Here is a 17,434-nt window from a genome sequence, read left to right as displayed (position 1 = left end):
ATTATATAAGAAGTAACTACATGTCTTTAAATATGAGACTCAAAGAATTTAACTAAATTTTAACAAGATTTTAACTAAAACAAATATTCTGCAGCATTGTCTGATAATTTTACAAAACAAAATATATTGAAGTTAAATGAAACAAGTCATTTTTTGGTATCACAAATACTAAAGTTATTCTTTTCAGAAAATCTGAAAAATTTATAATAATAATTCTGAAAAAAATCTGTGATTAACAAATAATGTTGAGGAAAATATGATGAATCCTTGTATTGGATTTTAAGAGTATTGAGTAGATATAAAACTTTAAATAGTTATTAACATAACGTTATTATAATTTTTATTGCCCTGTAATTGTTTGGTATAATCATCTTGTTTTATTTGTACAAAAAGTTTACAAATAGAGAAAACAGGTATATTATAAAATTGATTATAATACTCTTAGGTATTTAATTAGTAGTTATAGTAGTTATTCATTTCAAATTTAAAGTTGAAGCTTGTAATATTTGTAAAAAAAAGTGATTATTTTCATTTTTATTTTAAATAAGTATTTTAGAATTTGAATATGAGTCTCAAAAAGCCTTAAAAAATTTACTAAAAACATTTTTAAATACTTAAACAGTATAAAGCTAATTTTATTTTAATAATTGAAAGCAAATGTCTAATGCATAATAATGCATGGTCTCATTCTGTAGTCATAATTAAGAAATTTTTAAAATGTGAGAATATATTAAATATAAAATTAACTTCTATATTTAATAATACCAAATTATCTGCAATAGGAAAATGGAATTTTCAGAATTCAAATATCTATTATTAAATAACTTGTGTAATCTGCCATCTGAGCCAAATAATTCACTAGATACTAATGAATTTGAAATATTTAACTGATATACTCAGGAAAAATTTTCTGAGCTCATTTACCATAAAACAAATGTTTTCAGATCTAATAAGCACATCTTTAATTTTTCTATTAAATAATATATCATTTAAAGTTATGCATATCTTTAGTTTACACAAAAAGGAAAAATTTAGAACAAAGACAAAGATATATTCTGTAGTAAAAATTTAATGCATCTGAACTATATCAATGTATTCCAAACTGATTAAAATTTTAAACATTTTTATTAAAGTGTAAGAAATAAAATGAATTTAAAATCAAAAAGGATCTAATTTACAATACTATCAAAATAACAGAATTTTGATTGTGTAACAGTAATTATTTCATGCTTGATTTTTCTCTTCTTGAAAACTTTTAAGATCCTGAAAATATCTATATAAAAGGCATAAAAGTCTTAGATTTTTATCTATAGTCATTAAAACTTGATGTGTGTACGTACATTCATTAAGTTCTAAGGAAAAGCAAATGGTTTTAATTTTTCTGATTATGTAAGAATAAGCAGTCTATTATTTCTCTATTGTAATATTTATTAAAAATAATATGTATATATAATCATCAACAAGGACAGAGATGAAATGTATCGTTATCAGTTAAATATTAACTGAGGACAATATATTTTAAATTCTTTAGTTTTTCATAAATCAATACTTAAAATTCAAAATTTATACTGAATCATTTTCTCTATTTCACTAATTTCTTTTCCCAAGTAAGGCAAGAGTCTGCCTACATCATTCATCAAAGTCATTTTTCCATTTTTGTCTTAATCTTCTCAATGAGAAGTTCAAAACAAATATGAAAAGATAAATTAAGGAATTTTTGAAAAGAATACATTAAAAGAATAAACAAAAACAGATAGATCAAAATTGCCATAGATCAAGTAAGTCTTAAAGAATCAGGTTACCAGACTTTGTTTAAATATCAGTTTGATTTTGAAAACAAGTAATTTGAGGACGCAGATGTTGTCCTCAAATTACTTTGTTTAAATACCAGTTTGATTTTGGGGACATATTATAAAATTCTATAAAAAGTGCAAAAATATGTAACTTCACAATGGGATTACATTGGTCAATAACAAATGTTTTTATTTTAACATGTTTAATTTTAAATTCACATTACTCTAAAATTTAATTGTCAAACTTTATATAACTTATTATGAGGACTGAAAATGCTGCTATTAAAGAAATTAAAATTTCAAAATGGATACTTACAGAGATAATAAAATATAATTAATTAAATAATAATACCATAACAGTTGTTATTGTATCATAATCAAGAGTCTAGAGCAGACACAGGCAAATGTGGCTCTTTTTGAGTTACATGCGTCTCTTGCTGAAAGTGTTAATTTCTTCTTTTTATTATTATTTTTACAAATTTATTTCCACAATTTTGTGAAAATATGTAATTATATATATGTAATATTTAGTAATTTATTTCCAAGTTGGTGCAATAAATTAAACTGACATTTCAAATCTATTCTTTTAAAACAAGTTCTCAACTCGTATGGGGATACCCTATCCTTCCCTGCCTTACCATACTATCTGCCACGACAGTACAGACTGCGGCTCCCATGCATTTTGCAAAAACCTACATTTCGGCTCTCACTGAACTCTTGCTTGCCCACCTCTGGTCTAGAGTTTTCCTTCAAAAGAATATATATACATATATGTTGTTTTAGTAAACAAGTATGGCATGATATAATATGGTCATTAACTAATTCATATTATATAATATCAACTATCTAATGTACATAAAGAGCAGAAAATAGCAATTTTCATTAGTATACATTAATACATTTAATATATTGATAAGAGTATAATTGCATTTCTTTGTGTATTATAATGTGTTATGAAAATATAAGGAAAGAATGGAAATGAAAATATGAAAATTTTGAAATAAATTGCTTACAGAAATAGTAACATAACTGCTGTATAACTGCTATTATTTTTTCCTTAAAATTGTTATTCATAAAAATCTTAGAGTTTGTTTTAATCAATAAACTGTAATAAGATTATTAAAAAATGAAAGTGAGCTGAATACAAATAGTGACAGAAAAGCAGAGATACAATAAAATTATCTATTGTAGTATAGGGATACACTTCTGAAGAAACTTTTCTTCCAAGAAATTCCAAGATAATCCTCACTAACCTCCAATCTTAAAATTAAAAGGCAAAAAAATTTGAAACAAATATTTGAACCATTCATTTATGTTTTAGATTGATATGCAGAAAAGCCTAAAAACTTATTTCAGATAAAACATATAAAGGTAACTCATCTCATATATACAAAAATATATTAAGGATGTATTATTGATGATTGAAGAAATAAAAATACAATTTACTTCTTCAAAAACTGGTTGTATGTAATGCAAACATACAAATGCAATCAAATGTTTTCATTTGTTACAAACAAAAACATTTGTAAACATTTATATCATTAAATAATTTTACTCCTTTTATTAGTTTTGGTTATATTTGTGTTTTCATAAAAATATAATTTTTCAAATAAATCAAAATTTAATTAACATGGCTCAGATTAATTTCTGTATGTTCAATGTTGTAATTCTGAAAATTCTTGAAGCCTTGTGAAGTATCCAGCTGAGCCAAGTGTTACATGGATGAATTTCCTGTTACAATATTATTTATTTATACTTTAAAAAAGAACATAAAGCCACAGATTACCTAAAGATTCTCAAGTGTTTATTAACAAGAATAATTAAGGATCACTTTAATAATGAAAGAAATTTTATCATTCAAGATTATTCTGTGCTGTCATGTGTTTCTCTTGTGATATTTTATATCTTTAAGTAAAATATATAAAATACTACTTTAGCTCTTTTTAGCATTTCTGTTATTATTTACATTAATTTAACACAATTTCTCATCAAGTTACAAATTATTACTGTTAATGTAATTGTTTATCAACAAAAAATTAAAAGGCTATCCAAACTATAATATAAATCCAATCTAGAATTGTTTATAGCACCAACAAACCTTTATAATTAAACCAACAAATATATTTTTTAACATACTTTGACAAGAATTGTTTACACAAAATGAAGCAGATGACTTCTGCAAGGAAACTTACAGAAAAAAAAATAATTAAGGAAAATTTGACAAATGTTTATTTACATCATTTATCAATTGATATAGCTCATATCAGCATGATATTCATGCTTATACCCCTAGTTTTCGAGCAAACTAGGGTTGTAAGCATGTTGAAACCAGGCTAATTTCAAGGAGAAATAAACGTTATCTAAAGCATGACAGTCTCTAGTTGATAACTAGATGAAGCAAGAGAACGACATAGGCTCAACTTAAAAAAATTTTTGTTAATAACATGTACAATTATTATTTATTTATTTATTTATTTTAATGTTTTTAAAAATATGTAAATTATTTGTTTGTAAAACGTTTAAAATACATAAATCGCTTGTTTTTTGAATTTTTTTAATTTAAAAATAGTGATTATAGTTCTACTAGTAAAACTCAGTCCTTTTCTTTAATTTGTATTTTAATATGTTTTTATCCTGAGGCAGACCTCTGAGTGAAATCAAAAACATTTGTTTTCATTAAACTAGTGCTGGAAAAGTGTGTAAGGTGTAGTGTTATTGGTATATTTATTTCCAGTTTTCCTACAAATGTTTTCTTTGGCTCAAACATATTCAATTATATGACAAATATCTGCTAACAGCTGTGTATAATAAAATATTTGTTAATTTTTTTTATAATCTTTAGACAATGCTATATGTGATCCTACAAATAATGCTCTATCATCCTTAGATGGTAGAGCATTATTTGTTTTATGACTTTTTCCTATAATTATAAAATTTATGTTTACACAAAATACATAAATTTTATCCTTTATTATAAATTTTCTTAAGATTTGTATACATAAACTCTATTTCTTAATATTATATAAAATATAAGTTTATTATCAAAATTAGATTGTTTTATATATAAACTTCCTAATAAAAATACCATTTGAACTTGGTACCATATTTAAAATAATAATAAAAAAAGTACTAAATTCTGGAAACCAAAACAAATTTTTTACTCAAGCATTTTTGTTTTCTAAACAGATCATCATCATCAAAATTACAAAGTGCGTTAAGAATAAATTCAAAATTATTTAACAAAGTTGTAAAAAGTTTATTAAAAAATTTGAATTTTTTTTTATAAACTTTTATTTATAAAGTTATTAGAAAAAAAATATTTACTATGTTTAATAATTTTATAAATTATTAGCTTTGTTGATTAAAAAAATATTTATTTAGATCTAAAATCAACCCCCTTTGTAATTTTGAAACTGATGATGATCTTTTAGAAGAACAAAAATGCTTGAGTAAAAAATTTGTTTTGGTTTCCAGAATTTAGTATTTTTTTATTATTATTTTAAATATGGTACCAAGTTCAAATGGTATTTTTATTAGAAAGTTTATATATTAAAAAATCTAATTTTGATGATAAACTTATATTCCATATAATATTAAGAAATTGAGTTTATGTATATAAATCTTAAGAAAATTTATAATAGAGGATAAAATTTATGTATTTTGTGTAAACATAAATTTTATAATTATACGAAAAAATCATAAAACAAAGAGAATTTAGTTATTTTTAATACTTTCAGTCATCATCAAAATCTACATCTAAAAAAATAAAAAGCTTAACACTAATTTTTTAAGTAATTAAATATTTTTTTATCATTAGAGCTTAATAATTTGTCATATAAAGATCTTATAAAGTTATTAGAAAAAAAATATTTTCTATGTTTAATAATTTTATAAATTATTAGCTTTGTTGATTAAAAAAATATTTATTTAGATCTAAAATTAAGTTTTCTGAAGCTTTGTTTATTTATATAGATGTAAGTTCTGTAATTAAAAAACAGATCTTTCATACACTAAATTCTTTTTGTTTTAGAACTTCTTGATAAAAGTTTAAACATAAAGTTGATTTAATTACAATGGAGTAGACAACTCCTTGGAGTATTGTTCTTTGTTACAATCATAACATTTGTAATTTTTCAGCTATGAATTTATAAAGTGATTATAGATTACACAAAGAGAAAGAGATAGAGGCCTGTAGGAACATAGCATTGAATTCTAAGAAACAATTAATAGAATAATTTTTAATTCAACAATTAATTATAATTAAATAAATATTTTTAGTCACATCTGTACTAATTTGTTTTCATTACATTTTTTTAATTTTCTGGAAGATTTTTCCTGCATAATTCATCTAAAACAATATTTTTATACAATGAACTGAAGGAACATTTTTTTTTAATCCACTTTATAAATTATCAAGATGGAAATTGAAGGAAATCTGTATATTTCAGATAAATAGGTTTTTGCTGCCTTACAAACTTTTACTTTCTTATGCGTATAATACAATCTCTTTTTTAATGAAATGTATTGTCAGATATAACTCCTCATTGTGTCAAATTTTCTTGGCATTCTGTACCACATTATATCTGCTAAATAATGTAAAGTTTTATGATATGAAATAATGTGAAAACAGCCAAATTATTAGTTTATCCTATTATAAAGCTGAAACTCTACTTTTTGTATCAATCAAATCAAATCAATCTACTTGGCTGTATGATCAGTATATGTGACTAAAAATGTCTGTTATTTAATTATAATTAATTATTGGATTAAAGGCTATTATTATTCTATTTTAGTCATCCAGTTTAATCTTCTGCAATTGTATAAAACAGCTAATGTTAGGTAAACAGAAAGTTGACTAAATATTAGCTGTTTTATAGAATTGCAGAGGATTAAACTGGATGATTAAAAAAAATCTTTATCCATTTCAATTCACTAACTCAATAAAACAATCAGTATTAAACAGAGTTGCCAGATGTTTTACTTTTGGTAGAGCAGTTCTATAATCATACCTATATCCTATGTCCTACATTTATGCCTAAACATCCAATTTTGGAAATTATAGAAAATGCACACGTAATCTATACAATGATTTAAGTATGGTTATATAAGAATAAGTGTAAATAAATGCATATGTTGTAATTTTAATGTTTTTTTTTTATTTACTATGTAGTTACTATTTATATGTCTGCACTAAGAGCTAACAAAATGTGTAGATAGGGCAAGTTAGATCATATTCATACACAAGATATTATATACATACATATATTGTAATGTGATTAAATTACATAAATAACAATATATTTTCAATAAAATAAAATACATATTTTGTAATCTTTATTTATCTTATATTTATTAATGATAAAAATATGATTTACATTATATTTATTAATGATAAAAATTTGATCATCTATCAAGTTAAAATGTAGAATTGTATAGTTTGATAAGAATAAGTAATTTAAAAAGTACATATTCTATTTGTTACCAAATAGAATATGTACTTCATTCATCATATACATCACATACATCAGGGATGGGCAACCAGCGGCCCTCGGGCCGCAGGTTGCCCATCCCATCCACAAAATGTGAATAAATACTGTATATCAATTTCCCAGCTTAAGGAAGTATGCAGCAAAAATTCAAACGTTATTTTCTACAACTTATGTATTTAAATAGCTTTTTCTCGCAATGAATTTAGTAAAAATTAAAACAAGAAACCAGCTAACAGACACATCGAAACTAATTTAAAACTAGCAGTGATGAATATTTAGCCAAACATTTCCAATATATTATGTTTACATCAGTTCCAGAAGCTAAATTAAGTATACTTATGCTAATTTATAATTATATATGAATAAATAATCCTGATTTATCCACATTTTTTTTCTCTTTCTCTTGTATGTGGCCTGTATCAGTTCAATAGTCTTAAAATGCGGTCCTTACATAGAAAAAGGTTGCCCATCCCTGACATACATCATTCTGAAATAATTTTCTCAGTAATGATCAGTTATGATTACTGGTACGGTTGTAAAAAGCCAATTCTGTTAAATTTAACATTTGTCTCTTTAAACAAAAAAGTGTATCATGCTAAACATTAAAAATAGTAATTACCATTAAATATAATATAAAATTTTTATGTGAATACTGAAGTATATGCAATAAAATTCTTTTACCTGGCTTTAATAGATATAACTCTTTGGCCAACTTCTAAATGTTCTTTGATAAAAATTGGTCCATAAACTGGTTGATCCCAAATTGGTGGATTATTTGCTCGATCTACTACATCAATAATGACTTCTACAGTTGCCCTATGCTGTGGTATTCCTTTATCTAGAGCTACTGCTCTCAAATGATATTGTGCTCTCTACAAAACAGTAAAATATTTATATATCATTGAAAAACTATATAAGTACTGCATATATAATAAATTTTAAAATAATTATTTGTAATTTATAAAATTTTGTTAAAAAATACATTTCTATATATACACACACCATTATAAAGTTAATAATATTTATATACTATATATAATAATTATAAGATATTGTATGTGTCATTATCATCCCATTGGGTAATTATAAACTTTTCCTACTTAGTACTGTATGGTGAAATGATTATAATGAAATTTGAGATATGTGTAAAAGAATTTATCTAAAAATTAGTTTCATTTTTCTCACTAGAAAATGCAGTAATATGATTTACATCTATAAAACAGTGCAGATGCAAATTATTCCACATCTTTGTATAAGAAAGTAGCCATCTGATTCAGATAATAAATAATGAATACCTATAATTTAGTAGATTGTGATTTCTATTAAATTGGTAGCAATAAGGCCACATTATTTGGAAATACTAGCATTTATTTAGCAAATATTATCATCTTATTTCAGCATTACTTATCCACAGATTTATTGATAATAAATTATTTAAATAAAAAAAAAACATTAATGAGTATTTTCTTTTTCATTATTCAAACTGTCTTCAGATTAGATTCAATACAAACATTTGAATACAGAAAAAAATTGTTAAACATATTTAAATTATGTAATTTTTTAAAAAATATATTAAAATAATTTTTTCAGAAAATGGACTGGTAATTCCATATTTGTAATAAATCCAGTATTGTATTGATGTTGATCTTCATAATTTAATTAAAATTATTTATGCTGTAAATAATGTTTTATTATTCAAACTTAAATACTTCATTTAATGTTAACTTATTAATAAAACATTAAATGTTAGCTATCTTTTTTATGGTCTATTAACTGTTTTTCCAGAATTTTTTGTTGTTCCTATATACTAAAGCATTTCAGAACTTGGCTTTTAAGGTTCTTCTTTTTCATATTTTCTTTTAATTCTTGTCATTTGCAGAAATTCTATGTAACAGAGGCAGAGAAATTCTATACAAAAGAAAAGTATTTCATAAATTTTAATAAATAATGTTACACATTTTTTAAAAACCAATAAAGCCATTGAAAATTTTACAAAAATTTTAACACAAGTTAGCTTTAAATGATAATACAATACTTGCTTGACTTTATTCTTTAAATATTGAAACTTACACTTGGAAAAACCATTATTTAATATGGCATTTTTATGATCTTAATTATATTATTTAAAATTGAAAATGAATAAAGATGTACTCTTCAAAAATAATCAGAGAAGAATAAATAAACAGCTCAAAATTAAAAATAATATTTTCTGTAAAAACTGTGATGCTTTTTTTGTGATATACAGTAGAGCATCGATTATCCGACTCGACTGAGGTTGGTCGGATAACTGAAAAAATGGATAACCGAAAAGTATGAAAAAATACATTATTATTATAGTGTATTAGTATATTCCATGTAATTAGTATATTAGTATATCGCTATTAACCTACTTTGCGTTGAATTTTCATCAATGTTAAGCCTAACAATTTTTTTTTTTTTAAATAATAATCGTTGCTATTGTATCATTAAAAATTATTTCTTTATTTTGCACAAAATAAATACAAAAATAAAGTAAAAATAGAAAATTACGCCTGGTTTAAATACTGGCCTCCCTTTCATGGTCGAGCCATGTTGCCAGCTAAAACACGCAAAAATTTAACAAAAATAATATTAAAGTAACCAAGACATAGCCAAATATTGTAGCACCACATCACTAGGAGACATCTGAATTTGCCAACTAGAACGCGGTCGGTTAACCGATGTGACAGTTGATCGGGGGGTTGGATAATCGATGCTCTACTGTACTTAAAAAGAAAAGCTTTAATTGGAAACAGAAATTAATGTCCAAAAATGGTTGTTTTACATCTCTGTAGAAGTTTTAATATATGTGAAAATATTTATAAAGGAAAAAACATGCAAAAACACTTTGCTCTTATCATAATCTATGCTTATACCAAAATTTATACTATTCCTCTAAAAAATTAATTCCAAAATACTTCATTGTATAAGAGCAACAGAAAAATTAACAGGATACAAGAAAATTGTTAATAGTAATCAGGAAAAATGTAGTGTTAAGTTAAGTTAAAATTAAATGAAAAATTTAAACCTGAATCGAAGGAAGTCAGAGCCAAATTTTGATTGTAAGATGATAAAACATTATTTGTAGCAAAAATCATTTTAATCAAATTAAGAAAATGGCTGAATTTATTAGAAGTACAGAATGATATAATTTAACAGAATCTGCTGAAAGTATTTTTAAAAATAAATTAAAAAAAATTTCTAAGTTTTTTAGTTTGAAAAGTTCTTAAATATGTTTCAATTATTTTGTTTAACATTCAAACATCAAATTTTTCATATTTAATCTAATCTGAAAACTCTTTGAATAATAATCTCTTAAAAGCAAAAATACTCAATAATTTTTAGTGTACAGATAATCCTCATTTGTCAATGGTTATTTTGCAATGATTAACAATAACTTAACATAACTGAAAACATTTACTTTATCAACAAGAAAATCCTTTCTTTATTCCAGCAACTTAATAATAAATATGACAAATGTTTTCGAGCAACTTGACCACCTTGCTTTTTATAATGGACCTGAAGCAAGATGATCAAGTGTTCAAAAACATTTGTCATATTTATTATTAAATTGCTGAGATAAAGGAAAAGTTTTCTTGTTGATATATTAATAACAACATCAGTTTTGAAACCAAAACACCGAAAATATCAAAAAAACTTTACAAAAATTTTAAAAATAAATTTAAAAATAAATTTGATGTAAATTGACAAGGGAGGGGAGAAAGAAAAAGAATGAATATAGCCTCCTTTAAAATTTATGAAAATGCGCAATCTACAGCCCACGCTTTCAGCCATGGAGACCCTGAAAGATGAGCACTGCAAGAATTACTATGAACCAGAACTAGTCCACTACATCCAGAACTAAATACCAGAACAAGTGAAAGTGAAAAGACGTGTAACGTTATTCATTGGTTCTTATTCTGAAATTCTCAAAGAAAGAAAGAGAAATCTTGACAGTTAACATTGAGATTTCTTGTGCAAGGAAGAGGAAGATCCTCAATCAGGGACTTCATTGTAGAAGTAAAATCTCTGCATTGTGCCACTGTCATAAAAATCAATGCAAAAGACTTTATATTGATGCTTACAAAAAGTTTGAGTCTGGACTTTAGCTATATCAAAATAAACATACAAACTATAATTTTTTAAAATTTATAAATATATTTAAAAGAAAAAGTTCATGTTGCATAGTACTAACTTTATCAGTAGTTAAATTAGAACTAATCACTTAATTATTTTCTGTATACTATTGAGAATATTCCAAAATTTTACAGCAATCCTTTTCCATGATATTCTACTCTAAATAGCATTGAATTAAGTTTAACCATAAACACTTTGTTTAAACTATATCTCTCATATATATACCCAATCAATGCCTGAAACCACACATAGTATCAAACTTTATCATACAGTATGTATGTATGTATGTATGTATTTTTAAAGTTTAATTTATAAATTAGGCCTAGTAATAAATTAATAATTATAATTAATAATAAAATAGAACAATTATAACAATATACTATAATAAAAGTTATGTGTATATGGCCTTAGCACGAGAGTTTTTTCTTATTAAGTTGAGAATTTGCAGTCAGAAAAAATCTGGGACAATCTCATAAAACCAGGATATCTGGCAACCCTAATGTTGCTACTGTCAACAATTTTTATAGATTATTTTTTTTAAATTTATATTTATATTTTATAAAATAAATCTTTTGTGCCTATAAAATTTTGATTGTTTTATTATGTATAATTTTTGCATTTATTAATTTTTCATATTTAGAAAATCAGATTTTTTAAATTCATAATGTTCATTATTAATTAAAACTTGTTGCTTTAACTAGTTTTGAATATAGGATAATTTATGTAATGTTAAAGTGATTAAGATGAAATTTGACTCAATACTGTACACATCATTTCTGATGTTTGTAGAAATACTATAATTTTTAATCCTCAATTTATGTAAAAAATTATATGTAAATTTTCAGTTACATCATTTTTATAAGACTCAATGACAGAGAGATTTTTAGAGACAAAAGTTTTAGCCAAAGAATATACTATAGAAAAAGGTCAACTTTTACTAGTGTTTTAATTAATCTCATGTGACATGAGAAAAACATATTAATTATATTGTCAGTTGTCAATCAAAATCTCATATAAAATGAAGCATATACATCACTGTCTGTCGGCATCTTTTTTGGAAAAAATTCCTGTGTTTTTAAGAACTAATTATAATTTGTTTTTATTAAGAACAATATTCTGTTTCAATGGTAATATTGACTTGCAAAAGCAGGGAGTACATACGGGCTCACCTGTATTGGCCATCTTGGTGGAATTAATCATGAGAGTCATAGAATTCAAAGATTTTAGATCCCTGCTACCATACATTATCCCCTCCTGTATTTGAGATATGTTGATCACATTCTATTTGCATGGGAAGGCTCAGATATAGAATTACTGGAGTTTATACAATCGCTGTCAGCTATTTTCCCAACTATTTCCTTTACTATAGAGAAGGAGAAAGATACAAAGATTTCCTTTTTAGATCTATTTGAATATAAGTCTCACAACAGCATCTTACTTTCTGTGTATCATAAATTTGATGAACCTCCTTACATCATCCCTTCTAAGACTTTTCAGCCCTCAAGGTACAAAAACATGGCTATTATAGCACTGATACACAGGGCATTCTTATATCCATCCTCCAATTTCTTGGAGATGAGAAGATTTCCCTTCTTAAATCAGCTGTTTGCAGTGCTGGGTATTCTTTAGCCAAGTTCAAACATTTAGTTAATCAGGTCAAATGCATGTTGTTTCCACCATCCACTTTGTGCTCTAAGAAGAAATTAGTTTTTGTAACCCCAGCCATTTTTTACTTAGGTCCTGCATTTTTACATATTTGTAGAGTCTTCAAGAAATTTTGCTATATTTTGCCACTAGCACCCTAGTCCACCTTACGTAGGATACTTTGTAATGATAGAGATGAGATTACACTCTATGAAAAGTTGGGGTATATAGTATACCATTGCAAAATCCCCTAACTGGGTTGGAACTATCATATATAGAGCCAATCCCCCTCCATCTCATAGAACATCATGATGATATATCAAACAGCAAGTATACAACAGAATTAGCTAAAAAAGCCATAGAAAGTAACTTGAACCAATTTGGTTGCAAGTTTCCTTGTGGGAATCAAAAAACGTTATTTATATAGAAATACTTTACATCTCATTGTTGTCACTGTGCAATTCTCCCATGCTGGATATACCAGAGTTGTGGACAGAACTGTACTGCCTTCCTTCTAAATCACATGGTTTCTGATAAAACACTTCTTAGTGATAGTAATGTCACTATATCTTTATGTGTTTATTTATTGACTATTTAATTCATTATTATTTATGTACTTTATTTTAATCTATTTACTCTTGATGTTTTATTTTACATTTCATTGTATTTTGCTTTAATGTATAATTTTTGTATACGGTACATGTATAATTTAAATTTCCATGCACACATGGGACAAACAATTTTGAAAAAATGTTAGTTGATGTTCAGATTCTTTTTCTTGAATTCAAATGTCTTGTTCTCTGGAAGCTCTAATAATGATTTTGCCTGAAGAGAACAGTTTTAGACTGTTGAAAGTACTTTCAAAATGAATAATATTTTTGTAATGCCAACGGACAGTGATATAAGTGTTTCAGTTTATATTAATATTTGGCGTGTGTAGCTATTTAAACCTTTTTTAAAACCTAATATCTGCATTTTCTAAAACTTTAAGAACTAGAAAATTTGGTTTCAAGGGAGCAAAATTTTGAATATTTTACAAGTGCAAGTTTTTGACAATGTCAGCAAGACAGCTTAAAGATATACATCACTTACAAGGTTTGGCAGTATGTAGAAATTAACTTTACATTCTCATTAAAGCATAAAATGTGATTTTTGATCCATTATTGGAGATGAGTTTTTGATTGCCAATTGATGATATACTGAATTATTTTTTCTGTAAATATCTTCAAATTATGTATATTTGTTAATATTTTTAGTGACTATGAGACAATACTTATTAATAAAACTTAAATGTTTCAATGTTTTTTTTTTTTATATCTTCTCTGCATACCCAAAGGATTTATTTATTAATGCAGAAAAATTTCAAAGTCTTTTTAAGAACTAATTATATTTTATTTTTATTAAGAACAAATATAAATTTAATTGCTTTTGTGAACAAATTATCTTCTTCGGGTGTTCCAAGACAAATTTTTCTAAATGAAAATGAACAAACTATGTCAACTGTTCAAATTTACATTTAATTCAAGTTTTATTTGTTATAATTTGTATAATATTAAACTTCTTTTTTTTTTTATAAGAACCATTAACATAATTAATAAAAAGTAATGCATGATTATACTAAAATAATACTTACATCTAATGCTTTTTTCAAACTAACCCAACCAGAATCAGGATTTATTTCAAAGTATTCAAGATCAGACGGATCATAAGGTGCTGTCAGGTTATAAATTATAGCTCCATTATTATCTGCATCTTCATCTGAAGCAGAAACACGAAGAATATTGGTCCCTTTAGGAGTATCTTGTTTCACATTTTCTCTGTATTCTTGTCGGTCAAATAGTGGTGGATTGTCATTGATGTCTGTGATTTCTACTTTGAAGGAACACACACCTTCTAATGGGGGATTACCTCGGTCTGTTGCTTTAACCGTTACACTAACAAATCGACCATCATCACCTTCACGATCAAATACCTATTTATAAATTATTTTTTAATTAATCAAATACTGCATTTATAACACTTGAAATATTAATCATTTTCCTGTAAATAAATTTTATAAGTATTAAAAATGAAAATTATTTATAATAAATATTTTCTACTTAATCAAATTTCAAATATTAAAAAATTTAAATTTATTAGCAATTTTATAATAGTCCTGAACTACACTGTTTATCTTTTATATAATTTTTTAATACAAATTTTTCAGATCTGTTTTCTGTTTAGATAAACTACTATACATAAATATTTGCTCTTTCAATGAAAGAGACTCAAATACAGATGTCCAATCCAAATATGTGATTTATTGTACATGTAAGGATTTACGGATACAGACGTGCTGCAGGACCCAAAGAATCTAAAAAGTGTCCTGCAGTAGAGCTATACCTCTCCACCTGTACAGTGATGCCCAACTCTTCCTAAATACTGTCAGTGTTACCACTTACTGTTTTTGTTTCATTTGAAGGAACCAAATAGTTAAAATAAAGGTCTTATTTCCATATTTTACAAAAATCTTTTATTTCTTAAAAGAATTTTTTTCAACCATTTTTATCAATTTTTAGCAATTACATTTTTAAGAAAAGCAAATTGAAGATGGATATTTTTAAACTTAAGAGTTTCATTCCTTTTGAAAATATATTTGAATTTTTTTATTTGTTATGCTTTTAAGAACATTGGAAAAATAACAACAATCCAAAATATCTGTATAAAAAAAAATAATAAGTTTAAAATTTATTTCTCTTTTGTTTAAGATAATTATAAGAAATCATTTTTCTGGTTTCTTAAAATAAATGGAAATATCTACTTTTTCAATTACATTAAAAAAAATGCTTTAATTATGTTTATAACAAATTTCAAATGATTCAATTAACTTTTCTTACAATTTATTTTATTTTAAACAGTGCTGTGGAGTCGAAGTTGCCAGAGTTGGAGTTGTTAAATTCTTTTGACTCCAGCAACTACAACCTCAAAGTTTACTATTGGTAAAATGTGAAGTAAGAAAAATACTTTTCGATTAATCAGTATCCAAAGAAATTTCATATAAAACAGACACTTCAATAAATTTAGATATCAAAATGATATTAATTCATAAAGGCGATTTCATAGCAAAATGTTATGTGTATCTCATGCTCTATACTTTCAGAAAATAGATTTTATTCATTTAAGGCCCACCAGTAAGCAAGTGGATAAAAACCACTGAACACTTGTAGTTAGTCATGGGTTTGCACCTGGAATGTAAACACTTATGGTATGGCTTCAAAGCGCCAAGCTTATCTTTACCAAAGAGAAGCTCCCAAGAAAAAAATTGACTTTAATTAATTTCAGGTGCCACAATTTTTACTTGGCACAACATTTTTTTACATCTCAGATGTTTTTTGTTGGATATCAATTGTTTTTTGATTAATTAGACTAATTAATTTTTTCACTGTCCTTCAATTGGTTTTAAGTTAGTAATGACTATTTATTTATTTATTATTTATTGTAGCTTCAATAACATAATTTGATATTAAAACAGTCAATAGAAAACAATGAAAAAAATATAACTGAGATCAAAATCTAACTTCAACAAACTAAAAGAGGAACAGAAAACTGAAAAATGTAACTAATAGGATTGTTTCAGCTAGTATTATTCACTAGTTTAAGTTCTCAGGGCCAATTGCAACCCTCAGTTCATGATGATTTGATTTTTACATCATTCATCAGATCGTTATGTTTTGCATTTTATTGTATTTAAGTTTGTTTCTTTGAAAATAATTAAATTTATTTTTCATAATTAACTAATAAAAGTAGAATTCATTTGGCTATTAAGATGTAGTGTGTTTCTATACATACTCTAAAGTTTTTTCAAGGTAAATTCATTATATCCATTTTTTGATTCTGACCATAAATTTTAGTATGGCATTTTATAGAAAAATTTTACATAAAAATATTTGAGTACTCAGTGGTATCTTCCTTATAAAAGAAATCATAATATGACATTTTAATAAAGGGTAAGGTCAGAGTCAGAGTCACATGATGCAAAGTTGCTGGAGTCAGAGTTGGACTTTTTGTTTACTGACTGCACCATGCTGTTTTTAAATAAGTCTTCTGTAGAATAACACAAATAAATGAATATTCTTAATCAGCAAAGATTACTTGTTTAAAAAATTTATTTTTAAATTTTAAAATATTTAAGCTTGTTATCTCAGAAAATAAGTCAACTATTCTGCTAGAGTAGTGTTTTCACAAGAAAGTTTACCTATTTGAGATAATAAAAATCCAATAATTTCTCAAATAGATCTCTGTTGAATAGCTTTTTTCTAGATAACACACAATTCAATCAGTTTAAGGGCTTTCAATCATACCAACAGATATTCA

At 25.2% G+C, this 17,434-nt stretch overlaps 1 protein-coding gene and 1 long non-coding RNA gene across 5 annotated transcripts in view; one reads left to right on the top strand and one right to left on the bottom strand.

Moving 5' to 3' along the window:
• Positions 1-17,434, bottom strand: part of LOC136982976 (neural-cadherin-like) — a 420,472-nt gene that overhangs the window by 309,447 nt on the left and 93,591 nt on the right. For all 4 annotated transcript variants that reach the window (XM_067279558.1, XM_067279559.1, XM_067279560.1 and 1 more), the window contains exons 10-11: positions 14,715-15,053; positions 7,964-8,154 (exon numbers count right to left, since the gene is read on the bottom strand). In XM_067279558.1, coding sequence (XP_067135659.1) covers positions 7,964-8,154; positions 14,715-15,053 — 530 coding nt within the window. The remainder of the gene's footprint in view (positions 1-7,963; positions 8,155-14,714; positions 15,054-17,434) is intronic.
• LOC136982998 (uncharacterized) lies at positions 1,473-16,796 on the top strand. The gene is made up of 3 exons (XR_010881962.1): positions 1,473-1,778; positions 15,979-16,071; positions 16,563-16,796. It is a non-coding gene; the product is annotated as an uncharacterized lncRNA (long non-coding RNA).

This window comes from Centruroides vittatus, unplaced genomic scaffold (assembly GCF_030686945.1).
Source record: "Centruroides vittatus isolate TY-2023 unplaced genomic scaffold, ASM3068694v2 contig_875, whole genome shotgun sequence".
In the NCBI taxonomy this organism is placed as follows: domain Eukaryota; kingdom Metazoa; phylum Arthropoda; class Arachnida; order Scorpiones; family Buthidae; genus Centruroides; species Centruroides vittatus.
The sequence above is the reverse complement of the archived record's forward strand: the minus strand, read 5'-3'. Positions and strand labels throughout refer to the sequence as shown.